Source organism: Camelus dromedarius, chromosome 9, assembly GCF_036321535.1.
Source record: "Camelus dromedarius isolate mCamDro1 chromosome 9, mCamDro1.pat, whole genome shotgun sequence".
Taxonomy (NCBI): domain Eukaryota; kingdom Metazoa; phylum Chordata; class Mammalia; order Artiodactyla; family Camelidae; genus Camelus; species Camelus dromedarius.
Window position 1 is genome coordinate 31,066,480 of NC_087444.1, and position 17,421 is coordinate 31,083,900.

The window sequence follows — 17,421 nt, forward strand, 5'->3', positions numbered from 1 at the left end:
TGGGTGCTGAAACATCTGATTCTTATTGCCAGATGCCTGTGTATGTATGTATTTATTGATCTCCCTATCCCCTCCCCTCTCTTCCCATACTTTCCTATAGGTGGCGCTGCCGAGGAGGGCACAGAAGAGCACGCACCACTGGAGCACTAACGACTTCCCCAGTAGGGGGCGTAGCCCGTAGGTGCTGGGTCTCGGAGAGCCGTACGCAACGTCAGGGGCGGGGACAACTCTCGCCCCGCCCCTTCCATCTGCGGCGCCCTGTGATTGGAGGGAGGAACCAATACTTGGCAGCGCCGTTGGGGTGCGAGGAAGAGGGCCCCGGCCGAAGGTGACGCTGAGGCGGCGGAGGTGCGGAGAGCGGAGCTGGCCGTGAGTGAGAGCAAGCCACGGCAGCACTTCGGGCGCTCTCCTCCATCTCTCTGTGGTGAATGGCGGCGGGATGGAGCACGAAGGGAGCGGCGGTAGCGGGGGGTCGGCCGGGCTCCTGCAGCAGATCCTCAGCCTGAAGCTCGTGCCGCGGGTGGGCAACGGGACCCTGTGCCCCAACTCCACTTCTCTCTGCTCCTTCCCAGGTACCGGCCCCGCCCCGCGCCTGCGCACTGCACGCCCCGTCGCGGCCGCTCGGTACCCCTTCCGCCGGGGGAAGGCGGGGTCCTCGCTGCCCCTCCCGCGGGGTCTGTTTTCCTCCTGGGAAGAGGTTCCCGCTCCCTCGGCCGAGAATTGGGGCCTTAGCGCCACTCCACTTCGCTTCCTCGCCAGCCCCTCGGGACCGGCTACCCCAAGCCCCGCCAGGTCGTCGGGAGCGGCCGCGGGTGGACCCGTCAGTGAAGGGAGCTCGGCCGCCGCCCAAAGTGATCTTGCCCTTGGGAATTTCCAAACGCTCCAGGTTCAGACAGGAACTCGGCAGAGCCCTGTAGGCGGCTTGTTGGGGGCACAGGAGGCGGTCATCCCCGCATTGTTAGGGGCGCTAGGTGCGCCTGGCCCCTTTCGTCCGCGCCGGCCTCTGGGCTTTGACATCTCGGACGCTGCATAGCCCAGACTGCGGAGCTGTCAGTCAGGGCTCACACTTCTTTTGTTTCTCGTCTAATCCAGCCCCTCTGCGCGGGGAGGTTGTCTGCGGATCCCTCCCACCGACGTCCAAATACACCCCCTCCACCAGCTGCTCTTTCTAGGAATCACTTTCTGAGACCTGTTGCCGACTCTCCCACTCATGCATTCTAGATCTTTGACACAGTTTCTTTGTAACTCTTACACCCACTGGAGAACCTTCTGCTGAGCCTGATAGGAGGATTTTTCACAGTTACGATACGAGATAGAAAACTGTCGTGCTCAGAAAGCTGAGAGGAGGAGAAATTACTTGGGAATGCTAATAATAAAACTCTTGGGGAGGGGGGCACGGTTATGTATTGGACCTTTAAAGGCAAGAAGACTGAGGACTGGTAATTGAAGGGTGAGGTTGGGCTCTCTAGCAAAGCTGACTGATGTCTTGAGTTAGTAAACGATCCGAGAACAAGCATGAGACTTGCAAAGGAAGGAGGGTTGGATTACTGACTGCAGTTATAAACAAGGCACCTGTGATTTCTCATCCACTGGGCAGCGACTGCCAGGCGCCATTAATCGGACACCAGGGACTTGGCTGTATATTACCTGCCTAGTGTTTTCCCAAACAGGTTTGTGAAATAGTTAATAAAATAATATCCATGTTGGGTCAGATACAGATGTTAGCTTGAAATCATGCCTAAAATGATAATCTGGCAAAAGGTATCAAAAGGTACTAAGATCACATTTGACAATGACAACAAAAATATATGGTATTTTGGAGACACCGTCCAAAAATGCATTCTGGAGGCACTTCTGGACCAGATTGGTCTATTTTTGTTCATTTCCTTATTTTTCTCATAACTCCATTTGGAAAGCCTACTGAAAATTGAAATGATAGTATAACAAATACTTATATACCCCTACATTCATTATTAATATTTTGATTCTTTTGCTTTCTCCCTAAATATATATGCATACACATAACATTTTTACCTTCTGCGGAGCCTTTGGAAAGGAAGTTACAGAAGTGATGGCACTTGACACCTAATGCTTCTGCATGTATCATTTAAAATGAGAACATTTTCTGCCACAGCCAGAAAAACGACATCACACCCAAGAAATTTGACATTGATAGAATATTATCTAATATATAAGCATTATTTAAATTTCCCCGGTTGTTCGAATAACGCCATTTATAGCTTTTTCCCCTTTAAAAATTTTTTTAAAATTCCCGGATCTAACCAGAGATCACATGTTGCGTTTAGTTGTCATGTCTCTTTAGTCTTGCTAGTTCCTTTAGTCTAGAACAGTTCCTGCATCTTTGCTTCAGTTTCTTGAGACTGTCATCTTTGAAATCCAGGCTAATCGTTTCATAGAATGTTCCACAATGGAAGTTATCTGATTGTCTCTTCATGATTAGATTCAGGTTAAATATCTTTGTTCAGAATGCTACCCACATAGGTGACGTCCACTTCCCAGTGCATCACATCAGGAGACATTTGATGTCAGTTTGTCCCTTTATTGATAATGCAAGGTTTAATCATTTGCTGAAGATGATGTTTTATCAGATCTCTCCACTGTAAGGGTATTTTAATTCTTTTGTAGTAAGTCCTATGTGAGGTGATAACTTTGAAACTGTGAATATTCTGTTCAGTCTGTCTGGCTTTTAGTTGCCTTTTCTTTAAGAAAAGACTGAGATAAGTGGATTTGGAATGAGGTAGAGAATCTGTAGCTGAGAATTGTTTTGCTTTCAGAAATTGTTCTGAAATATTAAACTGTAGTAGGTACTTGAGTTTATGAGTACTTCTTTGGATATATAACTTGGCGGTGGTGATCACCAGGGATCATTCATTTAGCAGGTATACATTTGGTCAAGTGTAGGCTCTGGGCTGGGGGTATAACATGCGTGAGATACAGCCCTTGACCTCAGGTTGATCAGAATGTGATGGATAAACAGGTAACCTCCCTACTGTGTTTCTTTTTTTAGCTGGAATGATGGATACAATAGGTACATGAAGTTTGATCCTCTTTGAGGCACCAAAGCCTGCTGACAGTGAATTTCATTCATTGACCTGATTCTGGAATCGTTTCTATTTTGGCCCCACAGAAAAGGTTACTTGCATATTATGCCAACTCACTAGGGCAAAATCATTGCTCTGAAATGTTTTATGGTTTATCACTGTCAGGAAGCTTTGAATTGATTTTTTTGCCCCTGCATTTGCAATTTAGCCATTTAGGTTTCTACCTAAGCCTCCTTATTCCAAGTTGTTCAAATTTCTTTTGTTGTTATTTTTAAAAAACTTGAATGCCAAGAAAGGCAGATCTTTTTTCTTGTATAAAGAATAACTTTAACTTTCCGAAGATATGAATTTCATTATACCTTCAGTGTCAAAGCTTATCTCATGATAATTGAACTAAAACCGACTAACTTTTGTGCCATTGCTAGAATCAAGAATAGGTCACACTTGGAACAGTCATTTATTCATTCAGTCAACAAATATTTACTTACTGTCCATTGTGTGTCTGTTGTTTTCTAGGGACTAAGTAAACATGTGTTAGTAAACAAAACAAAAGAGCTTTCATTCTAAAGGAGAGCAAGAAAATAAAATTTAAATTATGGAAAGGTGGTGAGTGTAAGACTGGGATAGTAAGTGGCAGGTCTTGGGTGTCGAGGGGAGTGCTTGGATTTTTTTGGAGGGGGAGTGCTGTTTTACTTAAGGTCACAAGGAATCCTGTGAGGGTGCCACTAGAGCTGAAAGCTGAAGGAAATGAGGAACAAGCCACGCAGCTGTTGGAAGAAGAGCATTCTGGGTGAGGGGCAGCAGGTTCTGAGGCCCTGGGACAGGAGTTTGCTTAAGAAGCATAACGGAGGCCAGTGTGGTGGGTGGAACAGTGTGGTCAAGGTAGGGAGGAGGAAGTGATGTCAGAAACTGGAAAGCCACATGAAAGGGTTTTGAGCAGAGGAGGAATGATCTGACTTACTGTGGTTTTTTTTTTTTTTTTTTTGAAGTATACTATTTAATGATTTTTGTATACTTGTAGAGTTTGCAACCATCACAGAAAGCAACTTTAGAATATTTTCATCACCCCAACAAGAACCCTCATTCCCATTAGCACTGCCTTTTTGGCCCTGTGTGGAGAATAGATGGAAGGCCGGATCAGGATCTAGCCAGGCTAAGACCAGGAGACCACTGGGGTGAGGCAGGCCAGCGGGGTACACTCAGAAACCAGGGGTGAGCAAGCAGTTAGGCAGTGGCATCAGGAGGGAGGTGGCAGCCCACAGTTGGTGGTCCTGGTAGGCAAGTCGCCATTGTTAGGGTGGAGAGGAAAGTATCTAGGGAAAACTCAGTTTTCTTTTACTCTCACAGTGCTACCACATTCACAACATGCCTCACGCCACATGTGTGCACTTTCCATGCATCAAGCAATTAGACATCAGTAGGGTGTCCTACAATTCAACTCAGTTCTGACTCTGTCTACCTGGAGTTAAGTTCAGATCCCACCGATTAAAGGCTCAGTTCCACAAGCTTGCCCCAACCCCCCACTTCAGATGCCAATCAAAAGTCCAGGTTGTCACATGTGCTTCTGACCAGCTGAGGTTCCCATGACCTCTTTTTAGGTTCAGTCAATTTGCCAGAGCAGCCCACAGAACTCGGGAAAACAGTTTACTTACTAGGTTACTGGGATATTGCCAAAGACATTAAAGGACAGAAATGAACGCCAGATAAAGAGACACATAGGGTGAGGACTGGAAGGGTCCCTGAGCACAGGAGCTTCTGTCCCTTTGGAATTGGAATCCCAGCACATAGATGTGTTCACCAACCCTAGCAGCTCTCTGAACTCTGTACTTTGGCAATCTTTATGGAGGCTTTGTCACCTAGGCATGATCCATCATTAACTTCCTTCTAGCCTTTCTCCTCCTGCAGAGAATGGAGGCTGGGGCTGAAAGTTCCAACCTTATAATCATGGCTTGATCTTTCTGGTGACCAGCCCCCACCAACAGTTGCCTCATGAGAACAAAAGGCACTCCTGGAAATTCCAAGTGATTTAGAAGCTCTGTGTCAGGAACCAGGGTCAAACAAAAGATTTTCCTAGCAGCATTATTCACAAGGGTTTTAGAAGCCCTGTGTCAGGATCCAGGGGAGGAGACCAGTATATATGTATTTGTTAGGGAACAGACCTATCCCCTGGCAGGTAGGTGGGGTTGGGGTCTCACAGTGGGCAGTTACCATCCAGGCAGTCCAGCATCTCCAGAATTGCAGGACTGGGTAGGACTACAGTTCCCATGAGGAGTGATGTGGTCTGCTTAGAACCCTGGTTTCAGAGGAATTGGCTAGTTATTTGACCTGGACCATAAGGCGGAGTGGGGCCAGCTAAATGGATAGCTGAGCACCAAGCCTCACGCTGCCCACTTGGTTTAGGCTTCTTCCATTTATGCTAATTAATTGGGGCCAGGTTGGTCTTGAGGCCTTGCTTGGAAACTAGGTGATTTAGCCTTCAGGACCGAGGGCCAAGGAGCCGGCCGTTACAAGCCCCTTTTGTTAGCACAATACTCACCTAGGATTCTGCAATCTGTGTGACTTGTCTCTTTAGCTGAAGTGTTTGTCTGAAAAATAGATTTTTTAAAAAATTTCTTTCCCTTAATGTAGGCACTGGAGATTGAACCCAGGACCTTGTGCATGACAAGCATGTGCTTTACCCCTGAGCTGTACCTCCCACCCCCTGAAACATAGATTCTTAAACATACAAATGCCCTGTGAGCAGGGCTCTTTTTTGTTGATCTTTGTTTTTGTTTTTCAGTGACGTGCCTGGCATATGGAATGGGCTCAAAAGTATTTATTGAATGCATGAATTCAGTTCTGTATTAGTTTGCTACCACTACTGAAACAACTTACCATGAATTTAGTGGCTTAAAAAAACATATATTTATCATCCTGCAGTTCTGGAGGTCAGAAGTCCAAAATGCATCAGCAGAGCTGCCTTCCTTCTGAAGGAGAATTTGTTTTGTTTTTTTCCAGCTTCTAGAGGTCACCTACATTCTTTGGCATATAGCCCCTTCCTCCATCTTTAAAGCAGAGTATCTTCAAATCTCTCTGACTCTGACCCTCTTGCCTCCATCTTACAAGGACCCTTCTGATTCCATTAGGCCCACCTATAAAATCCAGGATAACCACCCCCATCCCAAGCTCCTTAATCTGATCACGCCCTTGTAAGGTCACATGATCACGGGTTCCAGGGATGAGGATGTGGCACTGCCACCAGTGCTTAACCTGATTTCCCCTTATAATCTTTTATTACGTATTAGTTATCTGATTTATTCTTCAACTTGGGGAAATGATGTGACTTTAGCTGCCAAAGTAAGCAAAGCTGAAGATAATGCACTTGATTTGAAACAGGAGATAAGAAAATACTGCACAATATGTAGACAGAGATTTCTGACAATATGTTGAGCCAGGGAAATGAAAAGTAGTATATGATGATCAATAAATAGCTATTAAATAGATGGCAAATTTAGGTGCAGTAGATTAAAGGGAAATCGCTTAGTTTTGTAAGAGTGTTTTATTGATTGAGGTTTGCCTTAGCTGTTAGAGCCCTGTAATAATTCCATCCATCTGAAAAGTGTTTTATAAATTGTACTACTCATCTAATCTAATAAAGCCTTTTTTCTTTCTTAGAGTAACTTAAGTGACGCTAGATAAAATATGTAGGCACTGAGGTAGCTAATGGATGTAGCTCATCATTGTAGGAAGGTGCAGCCTGCTTCTCTTTCTCGGGGAGGAGCTGACCTGCTCTGCCAGGTCTTGTTTGCAAGCAGGCCTTCCAGCTTTCAGAAAAGCTGGGTTGGCAGCCTAGCAGGCCTCCTTGGGCAGGTGCTCCAGGAAATGGGAACAGGTGAGTGTTAGTGATTGCTAGGGCTTCTAGAACAAAATACCACAGACTGAGTGGCTTAAATAACAGAAATTATTTTCTCACAGTTGTGAAGACTGGAAGTCCAAGATTAGGGTGCCAACATGGACATGAAGTGGCGAGGGTCCTCTTGGGCCACATTCTCAATATTTCCTCACATGACGGGAAAGAAAGAAAGAGAATGAGAAACAGAGAAAGAGATCTGTCTTCCTCTTCTTATAAGACCACAGCATTGTTGGGTTAAGGCTTCAGCACATGAATTTTGGTGGAACCCAATTCAGTCCATAGCAGTTGGGTAGCATACCCGAGTGTCCAGGCCCCTGGATTACTGGCCCCTAGGATCTGTTTCATCCCTATAGAAGTTACCAACTTAGAGTGTGTGTGTGTGTGTGTGTGTGTGCGCGCGCGCGCGTGCGTGTGTGTGGTAGTCAGGGCCTCACCTCCCAGTGCACTGCCCCAGTGGTTCTGTGGCAGCCAGTAAGGAGCCGTGCGTCAGCAGTGCCTTGAGTTTTGGGGGACAACAGAGCTTATCTCTGCACCTTGGGGAGCTCCAGCAGAAGCCCTGTGATAGCACAGCCTGGACGGCAACTGCTCTGACCTCTTGGAGGCTGGGTTGTATCCTGTTTGCCCCCACCCCGGAAGTGGCATTCCTGGTGCCCTTGTAGAACTTTGTGCACATTGGGTGGTGTAGTGGAGGTCAGAGTCTTTTGAGTGATTTGGGGAGGAGCTGGTGAGGACTGAGGAGCTGAAGATGGGGTAACTGCTCTAGCAGGGCACTGCATGTCCTGTGGCTTGGGGACAAGCTGGCAGTGGGTGGTGTAGATGGGGTGGGGGGGGCTTAGAAGGGGGAGGCCAGGATGCAACAGCAGCTGCCTAGGCAGGAGGGATTTGTTGGCGCCCAAGCTCTGGCGGGTGCACATTTATCTGGACACCAGACACTGAAGCCTCTAGAGCTTCTGCCAAGGAGAGAGGGCAAGTCTCCCAGGTGGTGTGGGCAAGAAGAGCTCGTACCTGAGGTGGGAAAGAAAGGAGGCTGCAGCTGTACGTAGTATAGGTTTGTTCCCAATGAGGATGGGGACTCAGACATGGAGGATGGAGAATCCTGCCTACAATTACTGATCCACACCTTTGACTGGGAAGGTTTTTTGTTTGTTTGGTGGAGTAGTTAGTATACATACTTATATATTTTTTATATATTATACATGTATGTTATACACATTTAATTTTTCAGCTTGGGACATTACTGTTTAATCACTTTATGCTCCACATCATGTGATTTAGACTTGGTTTAACAATTTGCCAAGCACCAACAAAATAGACCAGTTTCAACAGTATTAAAAAATTATTCTGAAGATATATTTTGTTCAGCAGAAAGAAAAAAACCTCACAAGACATCTGAAACCTTTTGTAGCTATCTGATAGTTGGTCACCAGAACAAAAGTGCCAAACACCTTGTCATTTGTTATTTTTAAAAAGCACTGAGCCCTAGATGGGGAGCCCCTGATGCTTTAATTCAGAGCCTTTCACCCAAAACAAGAGCTATGCGTCCTAATTTAGATGTATATAGAATATGGTATAAATTGAAGCTTTATTGGACTTAATATGTGCAAAGAATTGACGCAGTCATCGGTGACGATGCTAAGGGTGGCTTGGGGGGATATGGCCCCACATCTAGTCAACCCGTAGCTCCCTCTCCCCACCCCCAACATGAATAAGAGATTGATCGGGCAAAAACCATATACAGCAGTACAACTAAAATACAATTTCAAGAAAAGCCCCTGTGCCTCCCCCTTCGCCCTCCCTGCTCTCCCCACGTCCACTGATTCTCCCCACTGCTCTCTTTAATCATTCATCCCAATCTGACCAACCATCCTGAACAGTTCTTTAAAAAAAAAAAAGCTGTTTGTTTTATCAAAGTGAATTGTTATTAACCCTCCCCCAACCTGTTCTCTTCCCTAGAAATAAGTTTTCTGAATGTTAATGTACACAAAGAAGAGGCACAGGGGATGAGGGCATGGCTTCCAGCGTGAGTCAGCCCTGGGCTCTGCCTCGTGCTGGCAGTAGGGGCTCCAGCAAGTTTCCTCACCTCCTTCTGCCTCTGTTTCCGCATCCAAGAGCTGTAGATGGTAATATGTGCTTCATAGAGCTATTCAGAGGGTTGCATGTGTTAATATTTGTCAAGCACTTAAAACAGTGCCTGTGCATGTTGTAAATATTTATTGAATAAGCATAAGTCCAGACTTTGAGTACTCAGAACTATTTACACACACATTGGTTTCTCGTGTTTGTGTTTTGTTTTTACAAAAAATGGGGTCTTAGTCTACATATTATTCTGAAACTCGCATTTTCCTTACTTCCCAGTGCGGCTTGGGCGTCTTACCCCAACAGTATTTAAAGAGCTATCTCATATGGTTATCGATTGTGAATGTGCATTCTGTGGCTGCACCAAAACGTGTTTCACAAGTCTTGCATCAGTTAGACATGCAGTTGGCATCTAGTTTTTGCCAGTACAGACAGAGCTGGCGGGAACATCGTGACCTGTCCTTGCCCTCATGTGTATTCCTGTAGGATGCATTCCTGGAAGTAAAAGCAGTGTGGCCGAGGGTGTGCACACTTGACTTTTTTTTTTTTTTTTTGATACACACTTGCATTTTACCCTCCAGAAAGGGTTTCTAGTTTGTATTCCTACTGGCGATCCAAGGTGCCACCTGGGAAGTAGCATCCTAACAACCCTTTCCTGTTCAAAACCATTGATGGTCCTTCTAGGGCTTTCATGTTGAAGTGCTTGGTCTGGCCTTCAGAGCCCACCATTATGTGACCCTGTCCACCTTTGCAACTTTAACTGCTGTTACTCTGATAAACTTTCTGCTTCAGTCAGGTCAGCGTTTTTTAATCAGGGCAGTTTTGCCGACAGGGGACATTTGACAATGTCGAGATATTTCTGGTTTTCACAACCAGGGAGAGAGTGCTACTAGCCCTAATGGGTAGAGGCCAGGGTGCTCCTCAGCATCCTCCAGTGGACAGCCCCCCACAACAGAGTTACATGGTCCAGATGTCAATAGTGCTGTGGTTGAGAAACCCCAGTTAAGCTGCTGACTGATCTCTAAAATTGCCTGTTACGTACCTGCTTCTAGCGCAGGAGTGGACAACAGATTTTATCTAACGTAACACCATTATATCCGTATGTGGGGAAAGAGCTCTCGAGAATTCTGAAGCTGTGCCTGGGCTCACTGGGGGAAAATGCTGCGTCTGCCATTTGTTAAATTGTAAAGTCACGAGGGCAGGATGGTATCTCCTCCTTTTTTGTATCTTCCAAGATGTCTCATGCATAGTTTTGTATACATGGTTGTTGAACAAATATTTTAATGTTGCCTGAATTACTGTCATCTTAAGCGTGAATAGACAGGGAGGGTACAGCTCAGGGGTAAAGTGCATGCTTAGCATGCATGAGGTCCTGAGTTCAATCCCCAGTACCTCCATTTAAATAAATAAGTAAGTAAATAAATAAATGTTTAAAACAGTGATTAGAGGTTCTCTGTAGGAACCAGCTCCTCTTCTAACCTGCCCCCTAACTTGCCATTTGTCTTTAAGCCAAACATATAATCTAGTATTTATTTCATGTCTTAAAGAGCTTTGATAACCTAAAAAGAGGCGATGGCTTGATATTTACTGCATTGTCTTGTAAATGATCGTTGAAGGAATGTGATTATGTGTAGAGCTTTTCCATTTTAGATGACTGGATAATCAGGAAGTCAGCAGGTGTTGACTGCATAGCACCCTGTCAGTGGTACTTAAGCTTGTCCTTCTTATAGGAGGGAAATTATTTAGGTCAATTTTCAAACCTGGGTGAACCTTTTCTTCCTTGTTTGGGTAGCTTGTCAGGGGTTGGCCAACTTTCTCTGTAAAGGGCCACGTAGTAAATATTTAAGGCTTTGCAGGCCATGTGATCTCTGTCGCTGTGTTAGCTATGCTCTTGTAGCTTGAAAGCAGCCATAGACAAGACTTCAATGAATGGGTGTGGCTGTGTTCCAGAAAGACTTTATCTATAAAAACAGGTGCTGGCCATAGTTTACTGATCACCCTAAAACCACCAGTGTTTGGGTATTTGACGGATGAATGTCCATTGCAATTGACTGGCTTTAAAAATGAAGTAACTGGGTATCGTGACCACCCCTCTGTAATGACTGCACTGGGAAAGGCAGTGATGTATGACCTTTCTTTGCTTCCCCTTGTAGAGATGTGGTATGGTGTGTTCCTGTGGGCACTGGTGTCCTCTCTCTTCTTTCATGTCCCTGCTGGACTGCTGGCCCTCTTCACCCTCAGACGTCACAAATATGGTAGGTTCATGTCTGTAAGCATCCTGTTGATGGGCATCGTGGGACCAATTACTGCTGGAATCTTGACAAGTATGTTAGACATTCAAATTCAGTCAAAACGTTTTATATGACTAGTCAGTTAATTTTAGGAACCGTTTTAGAAACATGTCTGAGTGGGATAGAGAAGAAAGAGTGATCTTTAACCAAAGGTCCTGTTTTTTTATGTTTTTTTTTTTCTCACCCCCAGTCCCCCATTATTTGGCTCACATCTTTGACTTTCTGAGTCAGATTTTTGTCTCGCTGGCTTCAGGGAAACCATGTCAAGCTTTGTGCGATACCTCTTGTGAGATGGGTCATTAGCAAGAGAAAGATACTTGTCTGTTTGGAGGCTACTGCTCCTTTCTCTCTAGCTGTCACTTCACTGGTTGGTGGCATCACAAGATGGTTGATGAATTGCTTCCACTCATTCAGGTGCCATCATTTTAAGGATGGAAAAATAATTCTAATGACAGGAATTTTAGTTTAGAAAAATTCCTGTGTTTTTTTGTTTGTTTGGTTTTTGGTTTTTTGCCTTTCAGGACTTTCTGAATATGAATTAGTAACATTTATATTAAAAATTATTTTTACCTGTTGGGTGTTTTTTGGGCAGAGGTCAGGGTTTTTGCTCATGTCGCAGGGGTGAGAATAAGCATAAATCATTTTTAAGCTCATAAGGAAATATAAGAAACATGTATCTTTTACACAAATTAAAAATTATAAAGCAAAAATAAAAAATCCTCCATTACTGCATCCCTCAGTGGTAATCACTGTTTGCATTTTGGTATATGCTTTGAGACCTTTTTCTAGGTATATGTATAAACATGAATTTTTTGGCTGTGAATTTAAACCTTAAGCTCAAGCAGAAATCTCTGTGTGCCTGTTTGACTTGATGGGTTTTTTGGGGACAAGCTGGCCTAGTTTCTCTGTATTCTATAGATGATGAAACCTTTGTGATAACACGAGGAGGAAGCCAGTTTTTTCCTGTCTGCATTAAGGAGTTTCCATAACTGGCCTTATACAATATTTTTAACTGTTATCACCTACTGCTATCTTTAGAGACCCTCTGCTCCAGTTTCTTTACTGGATTACTGTCCCCTAGGATCTGTTTCAGATTTCTCATCAGTGAAATAGGGATGCTATGTGATGATTAACTGAAATAATGTGTGTATAAAATACTGAACAGAGTATCTAACACACAGTAATTGTGCAACAAATGTTATGTCCATTTCCTTCTTTAAGACTAGTACATTATGTCTTTATTGGTCATTCAAGTGGGGCAAAGAAAATATCCTTTTAAAACTCAAACATACTGGGTGTTTGTCTTGTAACCTATCAGAGGAAATAAACTAATAAACTTACTGAAAAGTCATAAAAAGAAGACTCTAGTGCATAGAATCTATTCCCTTCTCATTTTGCTGCTCCTTCTGGTTTGCCATTTCCTTTCTTCCCTTCATCATCCAGATCCTGCTTTGGGGCCCTGTTTAAGTTCTTTTAAGCTTCTTCCTCCCCAGCCCACTTTTTTTGGAGCGAATGGAACATGTGCCTTTCAGGTGTTAGTAGCACAGTGTGTACGCACAGCCACTGGAGGTGAGCATTTCAAAGTCACAGATGTTCCTGGCAGCAAGCACAAGTGTTGATTAATATTCTTTCTTCTTAAAATCTGTTCATATACCATCACATCACAGTTGTAAACTTGTGTAAAATACTACATATTGTCTTGCATTATTCAAAATCTGTTTCATGCTGTGCTTTCTGTCTTGTGTCCCCAGCTAGATTCTGTGACCATGGAGAATTCTGTTTGGAGCCTTTTTGGGCAGGGGACAGGGTCATCTGGGAGCTTTGGATTTGTTCTTTTCAAACTAATGAAATCTTAACTTTCTTGGTACAACACTGAGTCCCTGTGAGCAACTCAGGGTACCTGGTAGAGACAGATGTTCTGTTTGTTTTGTTTACTCAATTTCTAGGAAGTTACAGTGACTAACAAAGTAAAGACAATGGTATGAGGAATAGAAAGGAATCCCCAAGTATCCCTCCTGCCTCATCCTTTGAATGAACAGCAACTTGACAGGCTTAGGGCCGCCCTCTCTTCCTTTTCCCACCCCTCCTCCCTCCTCCATCTGCTTCTTGGAGGGAACTCCAAGTACAGGATGAGGTGGAGTGGGGAGTCCTTGTGGCTGCTCCTGAAATAGTTCTTGCTCAGTCTCACACAAAAGATTCTTTTACTGCCTAGCATACGTTAGGTACCTATTAAATGCATGGCGAATAAGATATTTTTGAGTTTGTAATCAGGTCATGAGGAAATTGTAGTCTTTGTGATTTCAGTTATGACTTCCAAATGATTTTATTCCATAAATCTAGGAGACTCTGTTTGATGGAGTCACTTTTCAACATCTAAACACACTTGTCAGTGATTTGCCAACCATATAAGGCATACTTAAAATGTAGAGTAGTCAGCAAAAGGAATTTCTGTAATGTTTAAATTTTAATGTAAACAATTGAGAACATTTTACGTATAGTAGAATTTTAATGATGTTTTCTCCTGTTTATGTTAACCCTGATTTTTTTTTTTTTAACACTCATGGATTTCTGAACAGGTGGAGCAATTGCTGGAGTGTACCGAGCAGCAGGAAAGGAAATGATACCATTTGAGGCCCTCACCTTGGGCACTGGACAGACATTCTGTGTAGTGGTGGTCTCCTTCTTACGGATTTTAGCTACTCTATAGCATACACCCTTGTGCTGCGATGAAAAAACCTAAGTTTTATAGAATCCTCAAAAAGAATACACTGTGGAATGTAGTGTTTTCTTAGCTCTTCAAATGGAAGCAACGTGAATGAAAAGGTATATGAAGAACAACATCTCAGACCTTTCTTCAGTTTGAAGCTCCAGGCACTAAAGATCTTTTTGGACCCATTGTTCTCAACCAAAACAAATCAAGTTTCTTTTCTGTTCTTTCTTTCTTTCTTTTTTTTTTTTTTTTTAACATATTTAATTCAGGCAGTTTTACAGGTGCACCTTTACCCAAGTCAGCAGTGCTTCTGGGTTGGCATCCTTTGCACTGAAATTTGTAATATTCTGTGAGAAAATGCAATGTTGCATATTTCAGAGAAGCTGTGGAACATACTGGTTTATTTCTGAGCAGAATAGACGGTACTAAAATCTTATTTGATCTAACCTCGATTAACATATGGCAAACTCTTCTCTTGCTCCAACTTCATGACAGTAAGTGCCAAGTAGGTTTTGGTTGAGTGTAATGTTGAGAACAAAATTGGTGAAATAAAACACACAAAAAATCTGTAACTCAAGTAGTGGCTTCAATTCCACTGTTTAAAGAAAAAGGAGGTAACTACTGAATGATGTGACATTTTAAGGATAACTATCTTGACCTCTGATTATGCAATAGATTTTAAGAGATATGAATTTGTTGTTTTGTATATTTTATCAAAATAAGCTAGCCAATTGAGAATTTTTTCCCCATAATTCTTGTACCACCTTTTCCTATCACTTTTATTCTATTAATTTTATTTAGTTTAATTGGAAACATACCCTATTAAATAGCTCAAGTTGAAAATTTTAAGCCAAATTAGTCAGGACACTCTTAACATTGAGGCACACACACAAAATGATACTTTAAACATTCTGTTACAGTTTTTCTTAGTGACTTTGGTTTATTTCTGGCTCTTGAAAAATTGTAGAAGTGCAGCTTAAACAAGAGTTAGTGGTTATTGATTTCCTGGTCTTAGTGTGGTGACCTAGTGATGGGTTTTCAGTCTACCTTTACAGTGTTGGGTATCACTTCCAGGAAGTGCCTAAAGGTTAATTTTCATATATGCCTTCCACTGTGTGCTTTCCATTGTCCTTCAAGAGAATTTATATCCTTAAAGCAAATTAAATATCAGGGTTTTTTTTAAAACCCAATTTTAGCTATTTTAATTTTTCTTCTAATGCCTCACTCTCTTTTTCATTGAAAGGCCTGAGAACTGTGACCTTCAAAAGAAAAAATACTGTAAAAAATTAAGTCTCTAATTCAATCCTTACCACCTAAACTGTTTTGTATGGGATACAATCAGTGTTATTATCTGTTTTCAAAATAGTTTCTGGTATTTTGGTCTGACATTTTTAAAGGAAAGCCTTCATTGTGAGTGTAAGGCTTAACTCCCATGAGGTTGTGTGTACACGAATGTATCTATTCCATGTAAAGCAATATGCACTCTGGCTTCAGATTAAAAATAGCCAGGAGGACCAGTTTACCAGGGATAGTCAAAGAGAAAAATTACAAAGGATCACAAAAATTAACTGAACATTTTCTTCTAACTAATAGGTCATTAGTCCACGTATCAGAATACTGACATACACTCAGATTAGGTGGAAAACTTCTAAGAGTTGGAATGGAAGCAAACATCTTGACAAATTCCCCACCAAGGTTACTCTCCAATACTCAAATCTTTCTTTCAAGCAGGGTTTTAAGTCTTTAGTTAGACTCCATTTTTTAGTTCAGTGAGCTGTGATTTTGAAAAGTAGCCTTTCGGTGTAAGACATTTGTTATAGGAAATGATTTTAATCATTTCCATTGAAAGATGCTTCTTAGCATTGTCATCTAAAACATTCCTTTGGATAGAATTTCACAAATTGAACATGGAGCCACTGGGCAGTGGACTCCTCCCCCAAATACTAATTTTTGAACATACTGATCTATGATTTAAATGTTTGGTTATTTTTCTTTTAGAGCCAAGACACAAATATTACGCATTTTGAAAGGTATCTTTGTTTTCATCTGTTTCTTGTTTGCTATATGTTGATTATCTACTCTTTCTACAAATTTCAAATATAAAATGTATCTTCAAATTATTGAATGTTTCATCCATCCCAGTATGTGAACATTCTCCTGTGAATAAATGTATATAGACTTCATATAGCTTGAGCTTTGTTGCTTGAAATGTTTTTAGGGAGAAGCTATTTGAATGATAAGGAATGTCTATTCCCCCTTATTGGTTTTTTTTTTTTAATTTCTCATTTAAAATGCACAATTATTTAGGGGTGGTTGCTCTGATGAAAAAATACTGACATTTGTGTTGAACATTTTATTTTACCATATATAGCTTTTCAGAATTTTTGCCTACTTTCATAGAGACATATGCAACCATCCCTCCCCCAGCTGTGCATCCAGTTTTCCTTTTTTTCTTAACGAGGAGAGGGAGGCAGCCCCAATCATAAAAGCTGATCTCTGCATTCTTTAATATGGGGTTTTAGAATGAAGGCATTTCTTGAAAACTTAAATCCATATAAATAAATGAGTACTGAATATTCCAAGATAAAGATGTCTCTTTGTGCTATTAACTCACTTTTTTTTAAAACAGCAAAACATTACTTAGGAAATGTCTAAACTGATGAGAAAAAGTTCATGCAAATGATTACCTTTAAGCCCTTTGTTATGTTAGTTCTAAAGTTTTTAAATTGTATGTTAGCTTTTGATTCCAATGCCCTTTCTGACTGCTCTGTTTTGAATTAAGTTCTTACTACACCTTCAGTGCATACCAGCCTTCCCTGAGAAACCATTTCCTGGAATGTGAAGTCCTGGTGCCATCGGCTGTCCACACGCAGAAAGTTCTGTGTACATGCATTTCCTTTTTGTGCACTCTGTTAGGCTGATTGTGGCCAAAATCAGCTTAACTTTTTGTATTAGGTTGTCTCACTAACTGCTACAGTCAAAATGATCAAATCTTTGTACAATAGAAAGTTATTTAAATTTTATTTTTCTACTGACATTTCTAATTCTGGTATAAATGTTTATGAATAAAGAATCACTTTCAATTCTGTGAACTGGAACTGTTGTTTCTTTTTCAGTGGCCAGTGAGTTTAATCTTTTGTAATAAAGTTGTCCAACTTCAGTTTTTGGTTTTTTATAACCTAGTACCTAACATATATGTTTAACTGTATTTCTTTTATGTTCAGCTTCTTACTAGTTTATGGTAAAATTCTTGTCCAAAGATGTGATTAAACTGTACTTACATGTGAACTTGAGTCTTATTAACTCCACTTTGTGGGCTGTGGATTATCGTCAGGAAGCTTTTGATTACACACTGGCATGGCTGAAAGCTGATAGTCTGTGAAAAAAATG

The 17,421-nt window shown here is 42.0% G+C and overlaps 1 protein-coding gene and 1 non-coding gene across 5 annotated transcripts; both read left to right on the forward strand.

Annotated features, from left to right (window-relative positions):
* The first annotated feature begins 228 nt into the window (after positions 1–228).
* Positions 229–17,191, forward strand: TMEM170A (transmembrane protein 170A). 4 transcript variants are annotated; one of them, XM_064488954.1, is made up of 4 exons: positions 229–424; positions 573–1,670; positions 11,184–11,354; positions 13,898–17,191. In XM_064488954.1, the coding sequence occupies exons 3-4, from the start codon at positions 11,186–11,188 to the stop codon at positions 14,026–14,028; spliced, it is 300 nt and encodes a 99-aa protein (XP_064345024.1). In that variant the 5' UTR covers positions 229–424; positions 573–1,670; positions 11,184–11,185; the 3' UTR covers positions 14,029–17,191. The 4 variants fall into 4 exon arrangements, with proteins under 4 accessions (XP_064345024.1, XP_010999112.1, XP_031313914.1 ...); XM_011000810.3 differs by lacking the exon at positions 573–1,670 and having other exon boundaries at positions 229–572; positions 11,184–11,285; XM_031458054.2 differs by lacking the exon at positions 573–1,670.
* LOC116155013 (small nucleolar RNA SNORA27) lies at positions 12,523–12,650 on the forward strand. Its single transcript, XR_004139047.1, has one exon. It is a non-coding gene; the product is annotated as a small nucleolar RNA SNORA27 (small nucleolar RNA).
* Positions 17,192–17,421: the final 230 nt, after the last annotated feature.